The sequence below is a fragment of the Polypterus senegalus genome, chromosome 12 (assembly GCF_016835505.1).
Source record: "Polypterus senegalus isolate Bchr_013 chromosome 12, ASM1683550v1, whole genome shotgun sequence".
Classification (NCBI taxonomy): Eukaryota; Metazoa; Chordata; class Cladistia; order Polypteriformes; family Polypteridae; genus Polypterus; species Polypterus senegalus.
Genome location: NC_053165.1, coordinates 106,134,503 through 106,161,964, shown reverse-complemented (window position 1 = coordinate 106,161,964; position 27,462 = coordinate 106,134,503). Strand labels below are relative to the sequence as shown.

General features: G+C 39.5%; 1 protein-coding gene across 2 annotated transcripts in view; it reads left to right on the top strand.

Annotated features, from left to right (window-relative positions):
- grik5 (glutamate receptor, ionotropic, kainate 5) overlaps positions 1–27,462 on the top strand; it is a 361,535-nt gene that overhangs the window by 297,159 nt on the left and 36,914 nt on the right. Inside the window, exons 3-8 of one of the 2 annotated variants that reach the window (XM_039773143.1) lie at positions 13,057–13,221; positions 13,321–13,407; positions 14,226–14,391; positions 14,486–14,664; positions 15,020–15,073; positions 17,087–17,248. In XM_039773143.1, the coding sequence (XP_039629077.1) occupies positions 13,204–13,221; positions 13,321–13,407; positions 14,226–14,391; positions 14,486–14,664; positions 15,020–15,073; positions 17,087–17,248 (666 nt within the window). In that variant the 5' untranslated portion in view covers positions 13,057–13,203. Of the gene's footprint in view, positions 1–13,056; positions 13,222–13,320; positions 13,419–14,225; positions 14,392–14,485; positions 14,665–15,019; positions 15,074–17,086; positions 17,249–27,462 lie in introns of both variants that reach the window. The other variant, XM_039773142.1, reaches the window with a different exon arrangement.

The following is a 27,462-nucleotide window of genomic DNA, read 5'->3' as shown; positions in this document are numbered from 1 at the left end:
GTTCTCATTACTTTTGCCAGATGAGACTGATTACAGTGACAATCTTTGAGGAGCAGAGCATTTTAACCTTGCAGAGTCAGTCTTGGATTAACAACAAGCTGCTGAATTGCTAGACACCAGATATAACCATACAGAAAAGAATCTCGGCAAGCACACCTGCAGTCCTAAGCATGATGGGAAGATGACTGTCATCCCAGAGCATAAAAAAATAAATTAAACAGATTGATTCCACAGTGGTTCATGTAAGAGAGGGTCTGTTGGATTTTCAGTTCAGTGGCCTCCCAATTCCTTGTGATCATCGCTATTTGCTTATTAATTTGCAGATTTGCCTTAGAAACATTAACCTCTAATGCCATTGTGGTGGATGGCTCTGTACATTGAGGTGTGCGGTCACCTAAAGAACACTTAGAAACACAAATCATATTTCTGTGTAGCCTCCTGCCCAATTAACTAGGAGATAGGTTTATAACTAGGGCCCACGATTTACCGCGGCAAGAAATGGTAAATTCCGCGGCATGTTTTTTTAAATTCCGCGGCGTGGCAAATGCAGTACCAGAACTCAATAAGACTAATTCGTAAAGCAAGATAAATAAATGCAATTTTTCTTATTCTTAATCCTTAATAATAATCAATCATAATTCATGATACTAATCAAATAGGTATATCAAAGCGTTCACATCCGCACATTTTAATCCACAGATTTGCTTTAGGTTAACGATGCTGAAACATATGTAGGCATAATATTATTCGATAATTTATTGTTGAAGAAAACGGCACTGTAAGCTCGTAGGTTTTCTTGTGACAGAGAATATCGCAGTGGTGATAACACCGATATATATTTTGAGAACGAATGTTCCACATCAACAGAAGAGATCAGCAGCGCAATGTAAACTTAAGCAAGAGCTGCTAAGAGAGGCAGTCTGTCCTCCAAGGCACGCCAAAAAGCAGTGATATCAGTTGGAATTACTTCACAAGATGCTATGTCCAAATAAGCTTGCCATTCATCTGCTGCAGCCATCTTTGTTGGCACTGATGGCGCACGATCAGAAAAATTCTTCGATAAGAGTGGTAGCTGTCGTGGATCTAATATTCTCACAGGTCTGAATAGGTTCCTACCGTAGTTTATTTCTTTTCTTTTCTCGAAGCTTACCAACTGTTCGTCGATCTGTCCTACCTAGTGTTGAAGTTTGAGGTAAGTGTTACTGTATTTCAGTAATATGTATGCTTTTCTTAGCCTTACTACATTACTGTATTTCAGTAATATGTATGCTTTTCTTAGCCTTACTACATTAATGCATTTATTACAGTTTACTGCATAGGTATTGCGTAATTTTGGTCTGCGCATGCATAGTATCAGTGAGTAGATCATTTCGATGGGTAGGATGTTTCGTTAGAACACCGGCTGTTTGGTTCGCACAAAATATTCTTCAAGTTTAGCAGCAGCATTGTGCTTTGCATCTTCACTGCTGCTGGTTGCAATTGGAAATCCGGACGATTTCAGGCAAGACACTAAGTCAGACACTTTGTTGTAGACATCGACAGCCATGAATGACTGTGCCTGAAAAGAAGTCAGAGTGTTCATAATTGGCTGGCAGTGAACAGATACAAATTCAAGTTCAGCTCTCCGCTCATTAACTTTATCAGTACTTTGCAGCAACGCCGACAGCTTCTTTAACTGGACTGTAGCTCCACTGTGTTCGATTTCAGTAGCAACGAATGAGATATTAATGAGATGATGCAATTGGCTAAAGAAAGAACTTAAAAAAGTAATCAAAACTAATCATACTAATATCAATATGCCTCAAATGGTGAGATTTCATTCAGATATGGTATTTTCCGCGGCAGTTAGGTTAATTCCGCGGCGTGGCGTTTTACCGCTGCAAAACCCTAAATTCCGCGGCGTGGCGTTAAATTCCGCGGGCCGCGGTAAATCGTGGGCCCTATTTATAACCTTACCGAACAGAAATTTTTATGACATTTTACAACAGCTTTGTCATATTGTGGCCATATACTTTGGACTGTCAAGCTATTTGCTCGGTCTCCAACCCTGACCCTGTGTAAATTTGGATTAACCAAAAAACATGCTATTGCTGCATTTGTGATCCAATGGAAGCACGCGTAGTTTACTTAGCATTTGTAGGTTGCTATGGATAAATGCCTTAGCTGATTAAATTAATATAAATAATTTGAATATAAACAATTCATCCATTAATCTATCAGTACCCAGTGAAAACCACATAGACACAAGGATAACATGCAATTTCCACTCACTCAGTGGCCAAGCTTAGTCATTGACTGAGTGGGAATTGAAATCCAGATAACCAGTGCTGTGTGACAGCAGTGACAAACACTGTGTCATCATTTTGATTTCAAAATAAGTCAATCAGTGCATCTTCTGGATCCATCCTACCTATTTTTTTTTATTATAGTTGCAAAGGTATAGTTTAGAATAACCAAGAAACTGGATTATGGAAAGAAACAAATTTAGAGAGAAACCCCCACCTGAGCACAGGAAGATTGTGGACACACAGTGACCAGACTGGAAATTGAGTCTAGACAAGGGGTCCTCAGTCCCAGTCCTGGAGAGCCACAGTGGCTGCAGGTTTTTGTTCTGACCTGGTTGTTTAATTAGAAAGCAATTCTTGCCAATAAAGCACTAACAAGCTATGAAAATAAATTAACTCTGCTATGTCAGGTCATTCTCATATCCTAGATTTTCTTTCCCTTTCTATCATGCAAATGATTTGAAGGCTAAAATGGACGAGTAATTCTCAGTCCTTCACTTTTTTCTCTTCATTTTTCTTCCAAGTATTTAATTAAACCCAATAGTGCAGATAAATACACACAGGTGTAAATGTAAATAAGCTAAATGGAGAAATGCTGCTCTCTCTTGTCATTTGCATGTTATTGATAATAAGGAGCAATTAAAATAGCAATAGCAATAAGGGCTCAAAATCACTAAAGTGAAGTAGAAGTGTTACTTTAGCAATAAGTGCTTTTTATTAAGCAACTGGGTTGGAGCAAAAACCTGCAGCCACTGCGACTCTCCAGGACCGTGATTGAGGACCCCTGGTAGGCCCATGAAAGTGTGAGGCGCTAGCACTAATTAACCACTGTGACACTGTGCCATCCTTGGGCAGGAAATCACTTCATAAATATTATCTTTATAATAATTATTTTTAGAAAGAACAAGAGTTTAAAATGTAAGACTCATCGCAATCCTTTACTGGTGAATATGGGAGAATGTATGATGGTTTTCCATTACCTGTACAAACCAGCACCAGCACCCACCAAGTGTATGTCATTGCCACATATCTGAATGTCCTGCTTCTGCTCAAGGCTTACACTCTTGACTTGAAAACAGTTAATCCAACAGTGCAGTTGGGCAGACTAATTCTTTTTAACATTTTCAGTCCCTACTGTAACACTAGTTGTGCTGTGATACATTAAAGAGGTTAATAAAAGTGGCAGTCAGGCTACTCATGAGAAAATGCCATGGTTTCCCTAAAGGCCACAAGCTACAGCAGGAAACCAAGCTCTGGCTCTATTGTCACAAAAGAAAGAAGTGCTGTGGAGTCCAGAAGAGTATCCCCTGACTCCTGGTTTCAGATTTACCTGTCTGACAGCTTTCTGTATCTTGGTTGACATGGGCAGGGAAAAGTGACATTGATGGTTTGTCCCAGTCTGTCTTGAGGGCTGAACTCTTGTTCTCTCAGTCCATGAGAAGAACAACAAGTCCTGTCAGCAGCAGTCAGTAAAGAGGCTGGCATCTGTGACCTTTTCATGTGAGGTAACAACCCCACTTAATGTGCACCCTGCCCCAAGCACAGGCCAGGCACAGCTTGAACCTCTGATCTCCCAGTTCAGTTTACACCAGACACTTGTGTGCCTTTGATCATCCCATTCTGGTTCCTAATAAGTACCATCAGGAATGGAAGCAAATAAATAATGATTAGGGAGCCAAAATCAATTACTCTGCTGGTACATCGTTAAAACAAACACATGAGTGAAATGTCCTTTGATCCAATCAGTTGCAACAATTAAGAGTCTGTTTTTATCTCTGTGACCCACCTAGTCTCCCGCTCAACAGTAGACATAGTGCTTTAGTATTGGTTCAGATCAGTTCTGTTTATTTTTGTATAACAGTCTTCACTGAGTGTGTGTAACTAACTCCCAGGCAAAATATACTTACTAACTTTACCAATCACTAATCACATAATGCACACACATATAGATATGCAGTAGATTAGTTAAAACACACTGAACTGAAAACATGAAAACTGAATGACGTGAAAGTATTCTAACAATATCTGTCCATTAACATTATCATTAAACTGTGTCAGCTGGCAATAGAGAAGATGAAAGCAAAAGGCCCAGTCAGCAGAATCCCTAGAGAAAATAAACCTTTGGGTGGTCCACGGTTGGTTAGAGCATAAATTCAAAAGACAGTCAAGTACAGTCACCAGTTCTGGAGACCTAGGCCAAATGACTGCCCACCCTGTCCATGGCATTCTACAATATTATATACATTTATTGTTAGACAGTCTAATGAGAGGACTGAATCATTTCCTCTTTGAATTCCACAGCTCCCATGATTGCAGACATCTTTTCATGGGCAGGGAAACAGCTTGGAAGCAGAGTAGTGACACCAAATGCCACAGCAGGATACTGAAACAGAGAGAGCGAGAGAGAGAGGGTGGGAGCATACGCTGATTACAGCACGGAATAGAGGAGAGTTGGTAATAGTTCTAAATTATTTACATAATACTCATATTTCATGAACAAGTGACTACCAAACAGAGACAAACTCCAATGTGCACAACCAATCAGCAACTTTAATTAGGTTATGTTAGACTAAAGCAGTGGTTCTCAACCTGTGGGGCAGGCCCCCCGGGGGGGGGGCATGAAGTAACAAAAAGGGGGGCGCGAAATTTGCAAAAAAGAAAACAAGAATCAAAAATATGAAAAATACATCTATTGAAACCAAAACAAATTAACTTAAAGTACATTCTGATACTAGAAAAATAAATATAGTTAGGTAAATGTCGATAAAAGTTAAGTAGGTATAATAAAATATGCATCAATGATATATCATTAATTAAAATAGAACAAATTGGTATTAGTGGGCTCCTTTCAAAAAAACGTTAGAGGGCGCGATTAAAACTGTTATGAAAACTCGGGTCGCAAATACTTAAAGGTTGAGCAACGCTGGATTAAAGTATTGAATCTTCAACCTTGAAGAGCTGAGTCTGAAGGGATGCTTTTCTAGAAGCAGCTACTGTCGATCATGTAGCTAAAGACACATCCCCACACAGTTATTTTATTAATCCTTGGATTCTTCAGGTGTCTAGCATCTGGAGATTGTAATGCAGATAGGTACATAAGGCCTAGCATTTTGAAATCAGCCCTAAGCTAAACTAGAAGCCAGGTAAAGACTTAAGATTAGCGTTATGAGGTTGTACTTTATACTTCTTTTAATGATACTTGCAAAAACATTTTGAATTAACGCAGATTTGAATAAAATACAGTGTTTGAACGGCCTGTGTTTATCAGCGTTAATTAACTGCATGATTTCATTTCTAAGAACATTTTATATTTAGAACCATCTTAATTTTCCAAAATTCTTACATTTTTTGTTTAATTTTGTGTTTTAAAAGACATAATGGTGTCAAAGATAACACCTAAGTTGCATGCTATATTAAGACCTACGGAGTTAAAAAGTTATGGGTTATTGTTGCATTTGTGTCATTTCACTTCAGTAAATTAGATTTTTGTTTTTTCTTTGTTCACAGTCAAGTATTAATTATCCATTTACTCTTTGAATTCACTGGCAAAATTAATTAAGGGAACTATGGGAGAAACGTTGTTAAGTCTGAAAGAAAGGTATACCTGAATATCATCTGCGTGTGAGTGAAAATAAATGTTATGTTCTCTAACGGAAGTTTGTGAAGGGGATGCCTGGAAGGAGGAGGTGGTCTATATGTCCCCCGGGCCACGAGGGGGCAACTGCCCTGGATGATGAGGTAACCACGGTGATGGAGCAGGGAGGCTCAAGCCCATTGGGGCCCATGGCCACCACCAGGGGGCGCCCCGAGCATCGTGGAGCCCGGGAGATCGGCACTTCCACCACACCTGGGAAGGTGGAGGAAGGACCTTCCACGGATGCCTGGAGGGCTTCTGGCTGCTCATGCAGCACTTCTGCCACACCAGGAAGTGCCGCCAGAAGAACACCAGCGAGCAGCTGGAACCGGGTGACTATAAAGGGGGGCACCTTCCTACAGTCGGGGAGCTAGAGTCAGGGGCTGGAGGTGGATGAAGCTCCAGCGACAGGGGGAAGAAAGGTGGCCCACGGACATTGGAGAAGCCCGTGTGTAAGGGTGTTTAGTGCAGGAGCACTGTGTGCTGTGTGGGACGTCTGAGTTTGTTAAACGTGTGTTTTATGAGGTACTGGTGTTTGTCTGATGGTGTTTGGGTGACCTCTCACAAGGGAAAGCAGTGAAGGTCCGAATACTTAGCCTTGTGAGACATCGTAGTTAACTTCTGAATATACTGATGGTACAATTGACAACACATTTCTGTACATAATAAAGTTGATTTTGTAAATGTGAACTAAACAATGCAAGGATGACGCCTGAGAGGCCAAAATAATTTTCCTGCATATGCAACAGAATAGAGTGGTCTGCGGTGTCAAAAACCATATTTACTGTAGCATTTCCTTTATCAGGAGATACTGTATTAAAATGTCATTTGCAATGTGGATTAGTGCCATGTTTAATGCTAAGTCCTTTTAATTTCTGTTCTTTCTGTTCTATATTAGTTATATTTCTTACTTACTCTATGTTTATATCATGATGGGGCACCTTTAAATGCCTAACAATAAGAAACCCTTGCCAAAGTCAAAATATACAAAATAACTACATTTGGCTTTTTCAATTAGAAACGCAGAAGGAGGGATAAGTGAAGAGAGAACACAAAGCCAAACAAACAGAAAACAAATCCTAAATTCCCCATCAGACCCTCATCTGTGATTATCAACTCCGTGTCTTGATTAGGTTTCATGTGAATTCATTTGTTATTTTCTAACGTCTTAAATGCTACTTTTTAGGTCCTTGTTTGCTAGGAGCGTGGCTTCTAGGGCTGTGACCCACAGGTAATCGGCACGATGGGCTAAAAGACTGGCTGCGAGTTCCTTTCATTATCCAAAATTTAAATAGAAACCTACTAATAAACAAAAAAAGAAATCCTGTTACTGTGCTTCTCGTGAGTTTCACTTGCTTTGAACTTGACTTCAATTTTTGTCTCTCTTTAGGATTTGAGAGCTAGATTTATTTTTAGTTGTTTCAGTTTCATTTCTATATGCTTTTCTCAGTTTAGTTCAGTAAATGAATCACCAATCCATTTCTTAGCAGGGCAGTCTGGTTGCTTGACCAATTCTCCAACATTCAGACTCACCATGCCTTATGTACTTCAGGTTGTAGGGAACCAATCTTGAAATGCTGATTCATCTCTTGCATACATATTCTTTTTTAGAAGGTCGATTTCCACACATTAATTTCCAAAACCCACTTAATCTAGATCATAGTTTCAGAAGGCCAGAGGCCATTCCAACCTCTCTTGACAAAACTGTATACAAGATAGGAACCAGCCCTCGATGTCTGCCCACCACATAGGACACTCAGACAAACCACATCTCTCTGATAAAGAGTCAGATTGAAGCTGCTAAATGCACCTTTCTGGGTTGTGGAAAGAAGAACAAGTAACTGGAAGAATCCTAGAAAGCACAGGAAGAATGTGCAGACTCCACACAGACAGTGACTTGAATGGCACCGTGAAGCAACAGCTCTAAAACCGCAGCTCCTTGAATACCTTTAAAGAACAGCTTTCACAGAAGCGACTTTTTAACATAAATCTATTAGAGTAAAGCAAAGAAAATGACAGTATCAAATGTTTCATGAAGTAAAGACTTTGATAGAATTTTGGAAATATTTTTATTTTTATTCTCAGTAACAGGAAAAAAGGATGTCACCAACCCTTATGAGTTTATATTGTGCATTTGGCATCATAATTTCTGCTTACAAATGTTTGAAAGAAAGAAAGAAAGAAAGAAAGAAAGAAAGAAAGAAAGAAAGAAAGAAAGAGGAATTTTTTTTAGTCAACATAGAGTAATTTTCTTTATTTTTCTCATCTTCTCTAAAAATCAATCTTCTATTACCTTTCAGTACCACCATTAGTAATCTAAAGCAAAGTATCAGATAAATAAATTTTTAGTAGACAGTATACATTATACTGTGTCTGGACAAGTATTATTAAGAAATAAATATTTAATCAATTAACAAATTCTCTTTATTATTCATTCTTGCCAAAACCCCCACGATGTTAGCAACATTATCTACCCAGCATACCTAGGGAATAACAGCACGACAAAAGCCCAGATTTTTGATTGATGTATGCATCGAGCTGTGATGGCCTTTTCCAACTACAGCTTCCCTTTGAAATTCTTGAAGGCCCCTTATTTTTCAGAAACGTGTGAAAGGCCATGTCGGCTGTGACAAGAACCATTGTCAACAGGCGTCACTTTGCTGTGCTTTGTGTGTCTCTGTCAACACCACCTTGCATACACTTGAACTGACACGCAATTTTTTAAGCAGATACGTATGCAGCCATTTCACAGTGTGTCACAGGGGGCACTGCACTAAATTTTAGTGCCTTTTACCGCAATGAGGGAGCTTGACAATTATCTGCTTGGCCAGCCTGCTCCCAGCTCACCTGCTGTTAGGATTTATAGACTGACAGGCTTTACAGAAGGTGGTGCTTTTAAGAGCTGGAGCTTGTTCTACTTCACGTCATCCAAAACAATGGATTATTACTCTGAAGAAAATTCCTCTTTAATGTATTTGAAATGTAATACTAAAAAATAAATTTGTAGTATTTCTTCATAAAAACAGAGTATGAGTTTACTTTTGTTAACTGTCAAAATCCACGAATGTACTTATTTAACACAAGAACTCCCCACTTCATTGCTGCAACCGCAAATTCTCAATATATTCTTTATTTAATTTTAAATTTTTAATCAAAAAAAAGTTAAGGTTTTGTTATATGCACTGTGACTCTGATATACATAAGAGAGTAACTTTAGGAGGAGACCTCATTCCAAAGCAATCTATACATTTGCAGGTCCATCTGGTAAAGGCTCTCCAAGAGGCAGGTCTCCCTGGCCACAGCGCATATCCCCTCATCATGTGACTTTCTCACATTTCCTTCATTTCTACTCTCCAGGAATTTTGTTCTGAAGTTCATCTCTTGACGCTGTAATCAATGGTGATCTGTAAAGGCTAACATTTTACATCCCCTAATGAGATATATATATGATTATAGGATACAGATGCCTTCTGGCAGCACCTGATAGGTTAAAAGAGTTCAACACTGACAATTACTGGCCTTTTATTTATGTGATTGAAAATTAGCAGCACTCCAGGGATCACCAGTCACAACATTATTACACACTGTTTTATATATGAACGTTTGTATGGGAGAATCTGCAAAAGTGACATTATCCTAAGCAAATGTGTGTAAATCAGTTCTGCAGGTATCTGTCAGTCACCATTTACAAACAATAAATGGAATTGACTTCACTACAGGGATAGTGAAATCCAAGATAAAATTTTAGTCTTCCACACAGATTTCTCTACCTTATTTAAAAGGGCGTTGTGACCCCCAAGGAAAAATATGACCTCTGAAGTCAAGCACCCTCTGGTGATCACTGCTGTACACGGTAACAAAATGTCACCTTTAGAAAAGCACATTTTTGTTGCTGCTAATTTTATTATACTTAAAATTATAACAGAGCAAATGATTTGCTTATTATTGGTATAACAAAATGCTAGGCGTTAATATTTGTGAGTTGTGTTTGTAATTGGTTTTTGATTTTACTACATGGTAAATAATCGTAAGAATGCTGAAAAATCTCTCTATTATAAAAGGAAACCCTTGGACGAGACTTTCTCGGAGATAATTTCAACTCCCGAAAGAGATAATTTCAGGTCCCGTGAGACAAGACTTTTTGCCTGGTGTGGCGGAAGTGCCGGGCTCCCGGAATAAACAGGCACTGGGGCGCCGCCTGGCGGTGGCCACGGTCCCTACAGGGCTGGGCTTCCAAGCCCTGTACCCGAGGCCCCCTGTCTAACCAGGACGGACGCCCCCACTCGGTCTGGAGGAGGCACACGCCTCCTCCGGTCCTCTAAGGCGTCCCGGCCGGGCTCCATCCCCGGCTGAGGGCCACACGGGATGAACCGGCATCGGGCGCCGCCTGGCGGTGGCCACGGGCCCCTACAGGGTAGGGCTTCCATGCCCTCGACCCGTGGCTCCCAACAGAACCAGGACGGACGCCCCCTCGCGGTCTGGAGGAGGCACAAGCCCTCCTCACGTCCTCCTGGGCGTCCCGGCCGGGCTCCAGCCCCGGCCGGGGACCACAATAGATAGATAGATAGATAGATAGATAGATAGATAGATAGATAACACTTTAAAGAATTAGCCATTACAAGCTTTAACTGTACCAGGTACAGGACATTAGACAAGTTCCACCCTGATGTTGTTTTATTTCCAACAAAATGTTTCTTACACAATCTTAAATCAATAATGTTTAATTCTTTTTTCTTTTATTTTCTTATTTGTTTCTTAGTCAGGACAACAAACATGCACAAACATAATTTGCATTTAATTATCTAAAATGAAGTTATCGGTAAGTTGTATCTTACACCTCAAGTGAACCCCATCCCCAACCACACACCCCCCCCTTACCTGTCTTTCACTTTGAGTTATGATATGAACAGGTCATTATTTTATGATTATGGAAGGAAATTGTTTGGTTTCTTGGATTTATTTATGAATACATCATAACATTTCTCCATAAACTTAAAAGATTTTTGTTTTCCTAAAGCACACCTACAGCCCACTGGGATGAGATCCAGGACAGATGGCATGGCATTTGTTTGAGATTTCCAAGGACTATCTGTAGATTATTGTTAGCTATAGGAAAGACTGATCAGACCTACACAGCTTGTTATCACCAAAGCAACCCAACCATCCATTTTGTTAATTGTTTTACTGTAATTCAGTGTCCAGCAGAGCTGGAGCCTGTCCCATTCATTAGAATTGGGTGCAAGCTAGGAACCAAGACTAAACAAAACAGCAGTCTGAAATAAAACACTCTTGAGAACATTTACTCCCATTAGAATTGCCAATCTACTCAATATGCATGTGGTTACAATGGTGGGAGAAACTAGAATACCTGAAAAAATGTCATGCAGACACAAAGAAAAAGTATACACAAGGACTACACTCTGGAGCTGCTAGGCGGCATTTCTAATTACTGTATCAGCTTGCCATCCCCAAAAAAACAAGCAGATAGAAAAGAAAATGAGAAACGAGATCATATACGTGTGATGCTTCTACATTCTACAAGGTGGCCATTTGTATAATTAAAGCTGTAAATGTAGAAAAACATGATCTCTGATTGAAACGTAAAGCAGACGAAGTTACATTTCTCCTACAGTACTTTTCCAGAGTTCAGTCTGTTGCTGAAGGTAGCTAAGAGAGTCATCCCATAGGGTTGAATAAGTGAAGTAAACCTATGCTTCTTAAATCAGGGGTTCTCAGGGTCAATATGGAGGGTCATGGCTTTTGTGACAGCTCAGTTTCCTACTTTTAAGCCAATTACTGCTCTGGAAATATTACTAAAGCAACATTTGTTGCCCAATTTACGTTAACTCACTTGTTAAGATTCATAACCCTTAATTGCTATTTTTGTTAAACAGCTGCATTCTCTGTTTTAATTAAAGCTGCTAAGATTTGCATTTGGTGTGACAAGGATGGATATGATTAGAAATGAGTATGTTAGAGGGTCAGCTCAAGTTGGACAGTTTGGAGACAAAGTCAGAGAGGTGAGATTGTGCTGGTTTGGACATGTGCAGAGGAGAGATGATGGGTATATTGGGAGAAGAATGCTAAGGATAACGCTGCCAGGCAAGAGGAAGGCCTAAGAAAAGGTTTCTGGATGTGGTGCGAGAGGACATGCAGGTGATGGGTGTGACAGAACAAGATGAAGAAGACAGGAAGATATGGAAGAAGATGATCCGCTGTGGCAACCCCTAACAGGAGCAGCCGAAAGAAGAAGAAGATTCTTTGTTTTAATTACTTCTTGTATTCTAAACCAGCAGCCATTTCATAAAGGGATGCAGCACTATCTAACTTGGTCCCATGTACATCTGTGTGTTCTTCGTGGAGTATCAGTTTTAATAAAATATTTAAAGTGAAATGGAAGAGAAAAAGTAAAGGACTGAGAATTACTAGTCTGCTCTGGGCCATAAATCTGGATGATATTCTCACAAAAGGAAAATAAAATATAAGAATGACCTGACATGGCAGAATAAAAGCTGTCAATGTGCATAATGAGATCTGTCATCAGCAAGGAATGCCTTGGAACAAAAACCTGCAGTAACTAAACTTAAGGACCCTTTGGTTAAATACAGTTTTTTTAAATAGTATTAACAATATTATCCTTCGTTTTAAATATCTGTGGTTGTTGGGGAGATTTTGAATAAGTGCAGTTGTTCCTGTCTGTTGAATGTATTTGTGTGTGTGTGTGTGTGAACAGTTGCTGAGCCACAGCAGTAGGTGTGTAGTCACATTTCAACGCTCTGTCATATCAAGTCTACCAGAGTTAATTTAACACTCACATGTATCTTGGTTACTCCACTGGAACATTGTAAACATTACGAGTGAAATTGCCGACTTTTCTCCCTCCTATCTCTTTCTTTCTCTCTCTTCTACTCTGTATATCCGTCTCAGAAATTTCACTTGGCTGAGTTATCTGAAGCAGGCGGCTCTGATTATTGGGATATAACACTTAGCCTAATTGCCCGCCACTTTTGATTCATTTTATTTGACATTCTGCCTCCCACAGCTGACAGTCTGAGAAGTTTCATTCGGAGCACTAGTGTCTCTTCCCAACATGAGATATGTTTGTACAATTTTGAACGTTATCTTTCCCTCCCTTAGCTGCTATCCTGGATGACCAGACTGTGTGTGGCCGAGGAGAAAGGCTGGCACTAGCTTTGGCTAGAGAGCATATAAACAGCATCATTGAGGTGCCAGCCAAGGCACGAGTAGAGGTGGAGATCTTTGAACTGCAGAGAGATTCGCAGTATGAAACCACAGACACTAGTGAGTAAAATCTAAGAAGTGCAAGAGATTCATAAAGTATCTTAAAAATGGTTCAATGTCGTGGCTGACCATTCTTTTTTGTCTTTTCTCTTCCCACAGTGTGTCAGATATTGCCAAAGGGAGTGGTCTCAGTTTTGGGCCCTGCCTCCAGCCCAGCATCAGGGTCCACTGTCAGTCACATATGCGGTGAGAAAGAGGTACAAAACAGAGTGTTAAGGTGTCCATACACCGTGAACTTGACAAATGCAGTTTGACTCATCATCTCCATATCTTAAACTGTGAAAAGCTACAGCTCAACCTGGTAATAATGGAGAGGGTGTTAGTTTGTCAATTGAGCACACCCAAGATTATGTGCTTTGTTGTGATGCTTTCTGAGAAAAGAACTATATTAATTGAAGACTACTTGTCATACAAGGGCTACACTTTACATAAAGTCAACATCCATTCTATTTAAATATTCAGACCCATCAGTTGTTGCCAGGCCAGTCATGTATTCCCATAATGGTGCCACCCCTAATGTTCTCCAGTACAGACGTGTTTACTAGCTGTGATTACAATATTAAGTCCACTCATTTCCTGAACACTTCTGACTCACACCTCATGAGCTTTCATGCTGCATTCTCAGAGTTCCCTTCTGACTGTTAATGAAGATCCTTCTGTCTCAAAACCACATCTCACCATTCCACTCTTCCCAGATGCAACATTTCATCTTTACATCTAAAGTGACCCCTTCTCAGCTGCTTCCTTTGTTTTGATGGCCTTAATTTTAAATGTACACTTCTTATTATATATGGAGATTGGATGCATTCTGTCTGAGTGAAATGGTTCTTTGATGCTGTATAATAAGGCTGTGTAAATGCTAGTTGATGTTGTGGTAAAATCTGTGATCCACATGACGGGATTCTTATGAGGACCAGCAATGGCAACATTGTAAGTCCTACTATGATGTCATGTCTTTGACAAGTTGTAGTTGTACAAGTGCTGTGCTGTTCATCTTCCCTTAGATTCCTCATGTAAAAATCGGTCCAGAGGAAACACCTCGGCTACCATATCTGCGCTTTGCCTCAGTCAGCCTATACCCCAGCAATGAAGATCTCAGCCTTGCAGTGGGCACCATCCTGAAGTTCTTCAGCTACCCATCTGCCAGTCTGATCTGTGCCAAAGCTGAGTGTAAGTATACCTGCCTATGCTGGCAGGTACCAACTGCGGCTCCGTCCCTTGTCTGGAAGCTAAAGCACCACTTGACTCTGGCTTCTCCTTGCAGGCTTGCTGCGCCTTGAGGAGCTGGTCCGTCGTTTTCTGATATCAAGGGACACTCTGTCCATCCGCATGCTTGATGATAGCAACGATCCCACTCCATTGCTGAAGGAGATCCGTGATGACAAAATTGCCACTGTTATCATTGATGCCAATGCCTCTGTGTCATACCTCATCTTGAAAAAGGTCTGGATCTACTATAAGACTGGGGCCAGGGCTCAGGGTGACATGTTCTTGTAATACTCAACTCCCTTTAATGTTACATGTGCTAAACACATGTTGTTGATGTCTGATTGTAAGGTGAAGGCATGTGATGATGGTATTACAGAAATCCTGTGTTCCAGCACATAAATAAATCACAATAACTTGCTAAGTACTGGGTATATATAATTTTATCGATGGTGGCCCTCATTGTCTCAAGGCAAGCATTTCTGCTTCATTTTCGCATTGCTGACCCTTTCTTTCTTTCTTTCTTTCTTTCTTTCTTTCTTTCTTTCTTTCTTTCTTTCTTTCTTTCTTTCTTTCCCTGTCTTGCTCTCAGGCTGCAGAACTAGGAATGACGTCTTCTTTTTACAAGTACATCCTGACGACAATGGTAAGTCTGCCCATGGCCTGAAGCCACTCATGCTCTCTGTCTGTAGAGTTTATTTTTGTACCTGTTCAAAGTACCTCTTACATTGCAGCTGCAGCCCTGGGTCTCAAAGAGGAAATAAGCACCTTTTTTTTTGGTTAATGTTTCAGAGCTCATGTCATTCCAGTTATATGTATATATATATATATATATATATATATATATATATATATATATATATATATATATATATATATATACAAAACAATAACTTCCTAATTTTGTTGATTGGCCATCTGCTGTAATGTGTGCCCTCACACATGCAGTTCAATACAGACTGCCCAGATCAATGAGAAAAAATAATACATTTATTTTTTCCATTATATTCAGTCTTCACCATCTCCAAAGCTTTTTTTTTTCTTTTCATGAAGAATGTTGTCTGAGAACTGTCATGGAAAAAACACAAGAGGATCATCAGAGTGACACACTGTTTATAAGGCAAAACAAAACATGTGTAAAAAAGTATGTGGAGAGTACCAAATACCAAATATGTACTCAGATGAAAGCAGTTCTCACAAAATATTAAATAAGAGTAGCATAAGACAGAGGCAAGGGTGAAAGGCCGAATACATGATCAGAAATCTATTCTGACTTTCAATACAAGCAAATATAACACATGAAACAGTCTTGTATGCTAATGAGTGGAAACTGTAAAGAATTCTAAAAATAAGAACTACTCCATGATGCATCTTTTTTTGAATATAACTGTTAGGTCTTTATTTTTGCAGTTATACTCAGTTACTTCTAAGTTAAATCTATGCTGTGTAACACAAAAATAATACATTATTCTACAGATCACAAAAAAGAATCTTCATTATTAAAACGTCCAAAAATTCTCAATTATGTACATTCACGTACACAGGCCCATATATAATAACTGTTAATCTAACAAATATTTCTTTGGGGTACAGAAGAAAAACCAGGCTCATTTGATAAAAATGACACGGGAGCTAGCCAAAATGTAAAAACTCCATGCTGACAATGGCCAGATGCCAAATTAAAACCTAGGACTCTAGATCCGTGTAGCTAACTATCACAGCACAACAAGAAAATCTGCAGTACAGCTCCCATTTTTTAAACCCACTAATTTAATTTCTAGGTAGTGAGAAATCTAAGGATACTGTATACTGACATGGGCATTCACAGAGTAGGAACCTCCGGCGTGATTTCTGTCTGTGTGGGATAGACTAAGACACAAATCCACACATTACACCTGGATACATTACCAATGTAATAAAATGTAATAAAAATTAAAAGTACTGCAGCACAATTGGGAAAGAAGTATATGTATATACATTTTTACAGCAAGATTCTTTCAACCCATCTAATTAAAAAAAAAAAAGCTAGCAATATTTTACTGCTAAAGTCACATCTTTATATCATCTGCTGGGTATCTCAGAATGTTTATTTAATTTTTCCTTGGAAAAATAAAATTAATGAATTTGACAGAAGGTTTTATGTATCACTGCATATATTGTAAAAGAAAGTGGGACAAGGTCAAAGATTTGGGGTTCCTTTTGGCCAACCCCATATAATTATAATTAAAAATTTGAAAATAAAAATGTGTAAAACTATAAAGAAATGAGCCGCCCAGGCTGTTGTCTCAGGTAGACTGCCCAAGATGGCTGATCCTTCCTCCAAAGACCTAAGGCATTCTGGGAGGAAGAGGCAGGTTCAGGTTTACAGGCCCCAGACGTGACGTCAGATGGAATGGTGTCAATCATTTTTTCTGTAGAAGGGAAAGAAGTCAGGATGTTAGTACACAGTGCCACCTCCTGACTCGGCGGAGAACTACCGTCACCTAAGCCTTCAAGGTGTTTCCCATGTGCACGAGCGTGTCAATATTTACATGTGAATAACTATAAATGTAAAATTTATTTTATGTTTATGTTCTCTCAAGATTAAGTACTGCTAAACTAGGCTACTTGTAACTTTCTATTTTTTTCTTACCTGCTCTCGTTTTCATCCCCTTCACAGGATTTCCCACAGCTGCACCTGGATGACATTGTAGATGATAACTCCAACATTGTTGGCTTCTCTATGTTTAACACAAGTCATCCATTTTATGTGGAGTTTTTAAGAAGTCTAAATATGTCATGGAGAGAAAACTGTGAACTTAGTCCTTACCCGGGACCAGCCGTAAGTCTGAACATCTGTCTATTTGGGAGAATTTCATCATAAGACGAGAGCACTTTCTTTGTTTTTTGTCCACTTCTGTATTCTGTATGATAATGTCCCGTGCAGTAAATATTTAGTGGGTGATTTCTGAAGGAAAAAAAATACAATTAAACTTGGAAAACCACACCATAAGCAGAATATACAGGTGTTTCTGAAATTAGGACGATCTACTTTAATTTACTTTTGTGTCTTCCCGTCCATTTTACACTAGTAAAGAGTAAACAGAATAAAAATGAAACCATGCTGTTTTAATATGAGGCCTAAAGCAGCTTGGTCTGTCCTTCTTCGAATTATGTTCGGCTGGCCTTCATGAGATACAAGGCAACAGAACTTCAACTGCCCTGGCCCACAAGTAAAGATTGTTCAATGCTCAACTTGTCTGAATTCAAGTTTAACACTAGAATCATTGAACCCTACAAAAAAAGTCGTAATCCCGGACCACCTTTAATCCCTTCGCACCTCTACATCTGCGACTTTTTTGCTGCAAATGTGTCAATCAGCACAAGCAGCAAGCAGCCTGTTATCCCACCCTCACCGACTCTTTATTATTCATTCTTGCCAAAACCCCCACGATGTTAGCAACATTATCTACCCAGCATACCTAGGGAATAACAGCATGACAAAAGCCCAGATTTTTGATTGATGTATGCATCGAGCTGTGATGGCCTTTTCCAACTACAGCTTCCCTTTGAAATTCTTGAAGGCCCCTTAGGCCGCAGCTGAAGTTCTCCCAGCTCAAGTCTCTTTATCTGGGAGTGAGGTGGCTGGAGTTGTACAGGGTAAATGATATATCATTATTTGGAACACATGCATTTCATGTTCCGTATCTACTGTACAACGATCTGGGTAAATGTAGGATAACAGAAAATGCGAGAATGTGAGGAAGCATAAAACTGAATAACAAAAAATGTAAATGACAACAAGATACTAAGAAGACATGATTCACCTGTGTTTGTGTGTCTGCTTATATCCCTTCAGTGATATCTTTTACAGTTAGTAAAAATTTACACCAGGGGTTACAGACTCAAATCAAATCTGCAAAACGCAAATGCTGCATAATAGTCTGATAGCGGATAGCATGATTGCCAGTACAACAAATAGTTCTGACCAGGTATCAACAATAGCACTAACTGTGGTCAACGCTGCTCTTGTGAAAAGAATGGAGATAAACAGCATCAACTCAGAAAGGGAGAGGCAAGTTTGTTGTACCACGTGAACGTCACTGAGAGAATAAACCTGAATAATAAAAAAAAAGTGCTAACTTTTACAAGTAGCCAAAATTTACACTGGGTGTTACAGACTCAAATCAAATGTATGCTTTTATTATATTGTAGTAATAAAAATAGCAGCTCAGTACTCAAACTGAGTAGCACCTGGACCTGAACCTGTGACCTTTTGATTATAAGACAGCTGTTCTTACCTCTGCACCATCCAAGAAAACAGATCACCATTCTGTCGATTGACATTTGAGCTTGTGTTTTTAACTCATTGACAGCAACATGTAAATTGAATGCTTTTTTTTGTTTTGGTTATATTCTAGAATAAAAACGCATGTGTTTATTTGATATTTGGACTTCAGTCTTCACACAATATACACTTCACGTCGGCATTTTGTCAATATTACAGTAAAATTTTCTGTTTTAGTTGTGTGTTGAACATTTCTTACCTCGCATTTCCTGTCTCCTTGCGCTGATCGACACATTTGCCAAACAAAAGACGCAGATGGAGAGATGCAAAGGAATTTAGGTGGCCTGGGATTAGAACTTTTTTTCTTAGCTTCAGGGATTCTAGTGTTAAAGGATAAGTTTGGTATTTCTCAAATCAAAGTCAGTTATTCACAATTGTGGTGTAAATTAATTTTACATGTGAAATTGTGCTCAGAAGTGAAGCATTTTTATCAATTAAAAAAACTAGCCTGTTTTAACATTTTAAAAAGGGGATAAAGGATTGTGATTCACAAAAAAGCCTCAAAACTTGTCAAATTCATCCACTTTTCAAGCTAAGAGTGTAATCAGGCATTGATGAACATCTCGAGATTGCACACATATTGTAAAACAATGCACCCATGTTATTTTAGGAAGAAAACAGTAAAATCTTTTTTGTAAGATTCGGCCATTTTCAAAGAAGACTGATTGTGCACTTCACCTCACTGCTCATCTCCCTCTGCAGCAACCTTTCATTCCCAGGAGCAGGGTTTCCTCTTTTCACCTCCAAAAATCATCTCCTCATCCTGTTATTGACATTAAAATGTCACACCATCACTCACAGTCCTTCACAGTGTGTGATAAAAATAATCAATCACAAGTTCATTTACATTTACTAGGAATCATAGTATGGGCATAACTAAAGGTCTTCTAAGACGAAACACTGAAACTTAACTAATTACTTGTACTCATTGAAAAACCTCCTCAGTTTTTCTCTCATTCTCATATCATCAGGAAGAGGTCCTCAGCATGTGCTGTGAAATCGATCTTTGGTTTGTGTTGCTACATTCTGTTTTATCATGATTTACCTCTATTGCCTTTTCCATTTTTTGTTCATACATACGCCATGCCACAGAAAGTGCATAATGCTGAGTGTCGCTTGGCACTGTGAATAGTGTAGACATGCAGGTGGCCTTGACTCTAAGGCTTCGTTAAAGAATGCAAAGTAGTGTAATCGGTTCAGTTCAAATATATTGTTATGCATGCGAATTCGAGTGAAACTCCTATGTGCAGTCTTCACCAACACGCACAACGCTGCCAGTAACATACAACAACACAGAATTTAACAGAACAAAATACGCCCCTACCACAATCACCCCACCCTGTTTGTTCCTCGGTTCATGATTTCAGTTATGTAAACTGATAAATAAAATCACTAGGAATGACTTTTCAAAGTGTTTCACACAACTTGGAGTAATTAGTACACAGCCTATATCAGTTTCCATTTGGGGTGGAAAAGAGATGATAGCATAAAGTGAAAGGAGTGGGTGAACAATGCTGGAAGCTGGCACATTCAAATCAGATATGACAATGCATGAAAATTACAGTAAATAGTTGCTTTGCTTGGTGCTGACACACTGAGGCCACAGCCAGAAGGACCAATGAAACATGGGACTTGACTGCATATGAAATGCCGTTTAGGAAAAAATAATGATATCATTTGAATACATATCTGCTGTTAAAGCACTTTGTGTTCATGTAATTCAATATGTGCACCAGAATTGTATTTAAAAAAATAGGGTTTGAGTACTCATGACATGAATGTGAATGTGCCACCAGCGCTGAAGTACATTTTGAATAGTGTACAGACACAACGGTTTGATGGCAGATGTGTACTCGAGTCAAACAATTTCATGCCATACTAAGAGCTCTGCCACTGTGTAAAACACCGCACACTTTTTTGCAGAACCTCATTTGTTACAAGCGGTGGCAAAATTTAACTATTAAAGAAACAATTCTGAGGAGGAATGGAGGATAATATACAGGCCGAAACTACGATGAGGTGACGTAAATGTGGCGAACTGGGATTGCGCATGTGAAAAATGCAGGTTAGATTAGATTAGATTTGAGATCTCTTATTGTCATATACACTGTAAGAGCATAGTGAGCCATGACCATGGGCACCAGAACTAGTCACTTGACACAGCACCAGGGGAACTGTCACAAAAAACATTTCTACAACAGAAAGGGGAACAAAATCTCTACTAAATAAATTAAACTCTCTAGTGTTTACAAAATATTTAGCCTTGAGCATCCCTCTCTCACTCATATAATAACTGATATATTTGACATCATCATGACAAAGAAATGATTTATATCAAATACAACTTGAAAATATTGGGTAAATACTGACAGAAGGCATTTTGCACATGAATGCTGCCGAGCAATTTTTGTAATTGCACCTCTTAAGAATAACTGCTTGGCCTCATTCTGCTAATCTGATGAGCTCTGCTGGGCTGTAAATAGTCTGCTTTATATGTCCTGGGAAGTCTCTAAACAGTTCAGACCTAGGAACTTCTTTTTCCATATCAAATCTTTGGATCTGCCAGATTGTCTTACCCTATTTCAATTGTTTCACAGCAGACACAAAACACTCACGCTTTGTGTGTTAGTTTCCAGGCTTGCCTTCACCTGCTGTTAATGCTGGCGACCCACTACGTTCCTGTAACATGGTGTTTTGGGATTATCACATTTCACATATTCAGATGAAAAAAAAAGGCAGTTATGAAATGCACAGTTTTGTCAGTCACTCAGGGAGGGCAGCTGGGCTATAAGCCCACAGTGGAAACTCAACACAGTCTTGAGAGCAGGTTTTAAATTGTGACAAGAAAAAATGGTGACTCCTGTATGGCGTTATTTCAGTGCCACTATTCTGAGCACACGTAAAAAAATTTTAAAATAAAATAATTAAAGATATTATCCGCAAATTGGGGTTTAATTGAGTTTAGCTGGATTTAGCTACATTTCGGACTGTTTCCGGAATGCAGCAGCTAGCGAGCTGATTGGAGACCGTAAGAGCCAATCAGAATTTTTGAAACCAAGTCTGTGATTGGTTGGTTTTGTGGCACACTTATAACGGTGTACAGAGAGTTGAGCGCTCGCAGCAGAGAATGTTGTGAGCGCAAGCAACACATTGCGAGCAAGCGCAAATGAAAAAACTGAGCGAGAGGGGGTGCTATTGTGTGTGTGTATATGGATAAGCGCAAACACTAAAATACATTTTTTGCACGCAGCAATGAATTTTGTTCACTCAAATTCAGCTTTTGTACGCTCAAAATAAATTTCTCTTCAAAATGCAACACTTGCACTTGCAATCTTTTTTTACGTGCGCTCAGAATAGTGGCACTGAAATAACGCCATACTCCTGTATCTGAAGTTTTAAAACTGTCATCAGTGCCATATTCCATCCATCCATTTTCTAACCTGCTGAATCCGAATACAGGGTCACAGGGGTCTGCTGGAGCCAATCCCAGGGCACAAGGCAGGAACCAATCCCGGGCAGGGTGCCAACCCACCGCAGGACACACACAAACACACCAAGCCCAATTTAGAATCGCCAATCCACCTAACCTGCATGTCTTTGGATTGTGGGAGGAAACCGGAGCGCCCAGAGGAAACATGCAAACTCCACGCAGGGAGGACCCGGGAAGCGAACCCGGGTCTACTAACTTCGAGGCAGCAGCGCTACCACTGCACCACTGTGCCACCCCATGCCATATTCTATTCTTGCAATTATTTATAATGATAATAATAACAACAATATGTTGCTGGCTTCTTTGTGAGATGCCACACCTTAACTCTTTAGGGATTGTTCAGCCCTTTGATAAAAAGTCTGCATTCTCAGCCTAAGAACTTTGGTTGGACTTCTCTCAAGCGCTGCCAACAGCCAGCCTCCATTTAATGCTCCATTACCCATTTCATTTTGCAACTAATTTGCAACTAGCCCACATTTTATTAAATCTTCAGATTTTCTTTACTCCAATTTATGTACAAATTTCATTAGGAGACCACGCAGAATGTTGACTTTGATCGGCTACTTGATCCAAATTTGTCATCCACTAGACCTTCACTTCACTCTTTGCATAAAGAAATGCTCTTCATATATATTTATGTACGAGACTCAGACATCTCAACTTAAGAGTAAACACAGTAGAAGGAGAGCAGTGGTCTACATTTGTTTTAAAAGACTATGACAAGTAAATTGAAAACCAGCCCAGCCGAAATACAGAAAGTGACCGGTGTTTGGCACAATACAATATGACATCAGGCCTGTCAGATTCCATTTCTGTACAGCTGCAGTGGCTTAGACATTTAGTAGACAATTTCCTATTTAGAAGAAAAATATTGCTGTTAATGAGAATCTTGCTGGCTTACTTTTGGCTCATCTGCATGTTCAGAATGTTTTTCTTAACTAGCCAGGAATTAATAATGAACTGCAAATAAAAATGGACCCAACATCCCATTAGGTCCTCTTTGCATCTTTGCATATCTCTCTGCTATATAAAAAAAAATCCAGGGATGAGTGGAGACTTTTTAGCCTGGGACGAGACAAGACTTTTTCAGAGATATATTTTCAAGTCCCGTGAGACTAGACTTTAGTGCCAAGTGATTTAACCGGAAATAAAAGACAAAGAGTAGATGACAAAGTAGAATGTTGTAAAGAGGTTCAAAAACATTGGCGCGATACACATGCAGAGCAGGTTAGAGATAATGAAAGTACTAAAATTTGAATGTATCAAAAACTGATAGCAAACATTGCATTGGTGCAAACTTATTATTGCTTGGTGAAAAGAGATTGAATATATTGTTCGGATTTAAACAAGTCGGAGACTTGTAGATCGTCTAATTTGTGTTGCCATCAGGGAAAAGTTGTGTTTCTTCCAAATGAAGAGGCACATGTGCGAGAATTGAAAGGTTTTTTTGTTTGGTGAAAGTGAAATCCACATACGCAAGTGGCAAAGACGCGAAGTGGCTGGTGCGTAGCATAGGCTGAGGGGTTGGTGAGCGAAGTTCATCATAAAGTATCTTTTGCAATAAATTACTTGGAATGAAAAACAATCACACAATGACTGAGAAATGCTAAACTGCTTTAGTCCACAAAAGCATTTGATGACCAGCTAGTTTGACACACTACATATTCATATAACGAATTTCATGAACAGCAAGAATTTAACTCAGATTGTGAAATTATTTAAGGCAAAACCCCAATGTAGGTATCTAGGGCAGAGTTTGACAGTTCTGTTTTTAATGTAAATTATGGCAAAGTGGAGTTCAATAAATTCAGGCTAAAACTGAGACAACAAAGCATTTATTAAAACATTCCAAGTATGTTTTCCTATGAATAAAACTGTTGAGATTTCTGTGCCGTAGATCCATGTTAACGACATGCTGGTCAAATCATTGGGTGGGATGGTTTTTCTCTGTTGATTCATTTTTGGTTGATTTGGGTACCCAACAGTTAGAGTTTCTTCCTGTTTTCATAATTTGATATACTGCCAGAATCCCTTTCATAGGATAAACATTGGTGCTTACATTTCCGGCGCCGCATCCGAGTGGCAGCCTTTCCAGCAGTATGTGAATTTCCCCTTGGGATTAATAAAGTATCTATCTATCTATCTATCTATCTATCTATCTATCTATCTATCTATCTATCTATCTATCTATCTATCTATCTATCTATCTATCTGCTTCTTAACCGGACTTCGCCATCATACTATACAGTGTCTTTTGTCTTCATCTTTTTCTGCATCAATTAATTCAATTTTGAAATTTGCAGCTACAACTCTCCCTTACCAGTCCATATATTTTTTGCGAGATCTTGGGTTCTAAAGATTTTAGCGCATTTAAACTGCTTCTGTCAGAAACATTTCCACTGACCCATTCATGACAACAGGGTACACCAGTGTTTTATATTCAGAAAACACAAACACACTGATAATAACAGTATGGCTAAATATTTGTGCATTTTCTCATTCTACCTTGTTATTGGGCAGTCAGATCCTATGTCAGGCAGCATCAGATGCAAAGTATAAAACAATTCTAAACGCAGTTGATCACAAGGCTGCCACCCACTCCATCGAACACCAGATAGACGTATTATTGCTGACCAGTAATGGCGCACTGCACGATAATATGCAGTGAATACACTTGACTTGAGCATTCCTAGTGTTCATCCTCTTTCTCTGTACGTTTAGCATGCGTTTGCTCAGAGGTTGATCCGCTTGCTGCTTCCTGAGCAACTCTTCTTTTCTCCACCCTAGCGGCCCGCTTCTTCACTTCTTTCATTGGCATCTTTTCGCGTTAAAACTGATTAAGTCAGTGTTTGTGTAAATTACTTAGTACGTTTTCTTTAATTCTTCACTTAACCTGGCACTTGAGTCTTCAATCTGCCTCAAGAATGATTTAAGATATTTAGAGGTAGGGGAAGTGATGGTGAAGGTGGTAGGGATGAGAATGGTGCCCTTATGCATACACTGAATGGCTGCCCTGCTGGTCGCTGCCGAGAGTTGATTTTACAATAAAATAAAATAAAAATAAAAAGAGGAATAACCTTGGAGGTCAATCATCACCCTGAAAGTGGATAGTAGACGTCACGTAGTATTTGTGTACCAAATTTCAGGTCAACAGTTCAAACGGTTTGCGAGCGACAGGTGATTTAAAATCCTGGACAGACAAACGGACATCCACGGTAGTGTATTATATGAGAAGATATAAGAAGGACATTGTTGGCAAGTGAGAACAAACTGGATTAAAACCAATACAGCAGTCAGACTTTATCTAAAACTGGAGCTGAATCTACAGTAGGTCCCTAGATCTGCAAAGTAGGTGTGATAATTACTGTGCCACCATGCCTCCATCGGGGCTAATCATGCAGGAGTTTGATAAACAATTAAACAGCAACCTATTTTCTGCTAGGTTTTACTTAATTTATGAAGCTATATTCATATCTTCTGCTTATAATTTCAACTCAGATGTTAATTAAACAAGTCAGGACTAGTGTGCCTTGCACTGCTTTTAATTGTTTTCACAAATATTACATACAGTTCAAGATTCCAGTGGTGAAATTCTGATTAGTCTCAGCACCGGCGTGACATGGTGGCACGGGTTACTCACTATGTGTGTTTTACTCTCGGGATTTGGCTTTCCTCCCACATTCCAAAGATGTGCAGAATGTGCCAGGTTAAGTTAAATGCCAACTCTGAGTCACAGCGAAATGAGTGAGTGACTCGGTGTTTCTGTGTGTGTCCATGTTTGTGCTCTGTGAGGGAGTGACTTATCTTATCATGCATGTGAAAATTGCTTTGTTTTGTTACCAGGTGAGCTCTGGGGAGATGTTAAGAATTTGATTTGTTTTTGCAGTCCCTGGCTTTAAGAATGACCACTCTTGCCCATATTCAAGCATGAGAAAAGCTGATAGCCAGCTCCTTCTGTCTAAGGCTGGGGCTGCCTCCCACATCCGTCTCCTTCCAGATCCCTTTCTGTTGTCAGTCCTCAGGGAAGGTATCATTCAGCACTCCCCCACCCCTGCATTTGCAAGCCTCTCAGACACCTTGCTATCGCAGTCTCACACATTTAATACACGCACACTAAAGGAGATATTACATTATTGAGAGACTGGATGATAGCCATATTGCTGTGTATGTGAAATGTGTCGTGCTGGTGCAATGTTTAAAGCTACAGAAAAATCAGAGCACAGTGCATTTTCATCTTGTTTCCTTGGTCACCAAGGAAACTAAAACTTCTCCATAACAGAGTTACTGCTGCAAGTCAAAGAGTTGCTTTCTGTTTGCAAAACAGAAAGGACGTATGCCACTTCTTCCACGTTTAATTAGGGTCGTAACTTCAAAAAAGTATTTTCAAGAGGGAATATTTGAAAATTAATCTAGTAACATATTTGTATGACAAATATCCCCATGTTTTTTTTCTTAGACCTAAAGGGCATCCAACATCAGTGCCCACGTAACAAAATTTAGTAGAAAATGGGATTAACTCTTTCAGGGCTGATGTCGACTTTTGTCAAAATTCAGGAGTAGAGGATGGTAATCAGCTGTAAACTGCAACAAAACTCACCATTACATTTTAGTTTGACTCTCTTTGCTAGAAATAGAGTTATATAGCTGTGTTGATTCATCCTTGATTCCTTACTCGTGCTTGAGTTTCAAAGAGCAAACAACCTCGAAAATGGCACCGACATCTGCTGAGAGACCAAAGCGATTGTGCAAAGCAAAATACTCCGTGGACATTTTACGTAATTTCATTGAATAGGACTCCGACTTGTCGGACACAGAGTTTGATGCAAATGATCTGGAGATGGATGTCAAAAACGAAAGTGAGGTACCAGAATCATCTTATCGGTCGCCAGCTGATCGTGGCGCTGAACACTTTTGTGTAGCTGATGCGCCTACAGCAGCGTTTGCCTGGGAGGACCACCACTTATGATGACAAGAGGTACAAACCAGATTGTGTCACACTGCCACCGCCACCCATCTGCTGTGCAAAGACAGCCAGGCAGTTGGCCCACTGTGCATTCCTGCTGACCATCGAGGTGCCCCCATACAGCCTCTGCCACCAGAGATGCCGAACATGTGCCAACAGTGGCTACAGCACATAGCAACAGATGTTTTATGTTGACTTATGTGTGCTTTTCAGAGTTTTTTGGAAAAAATATTCAGCCCTCAAAGAGTTAAATGA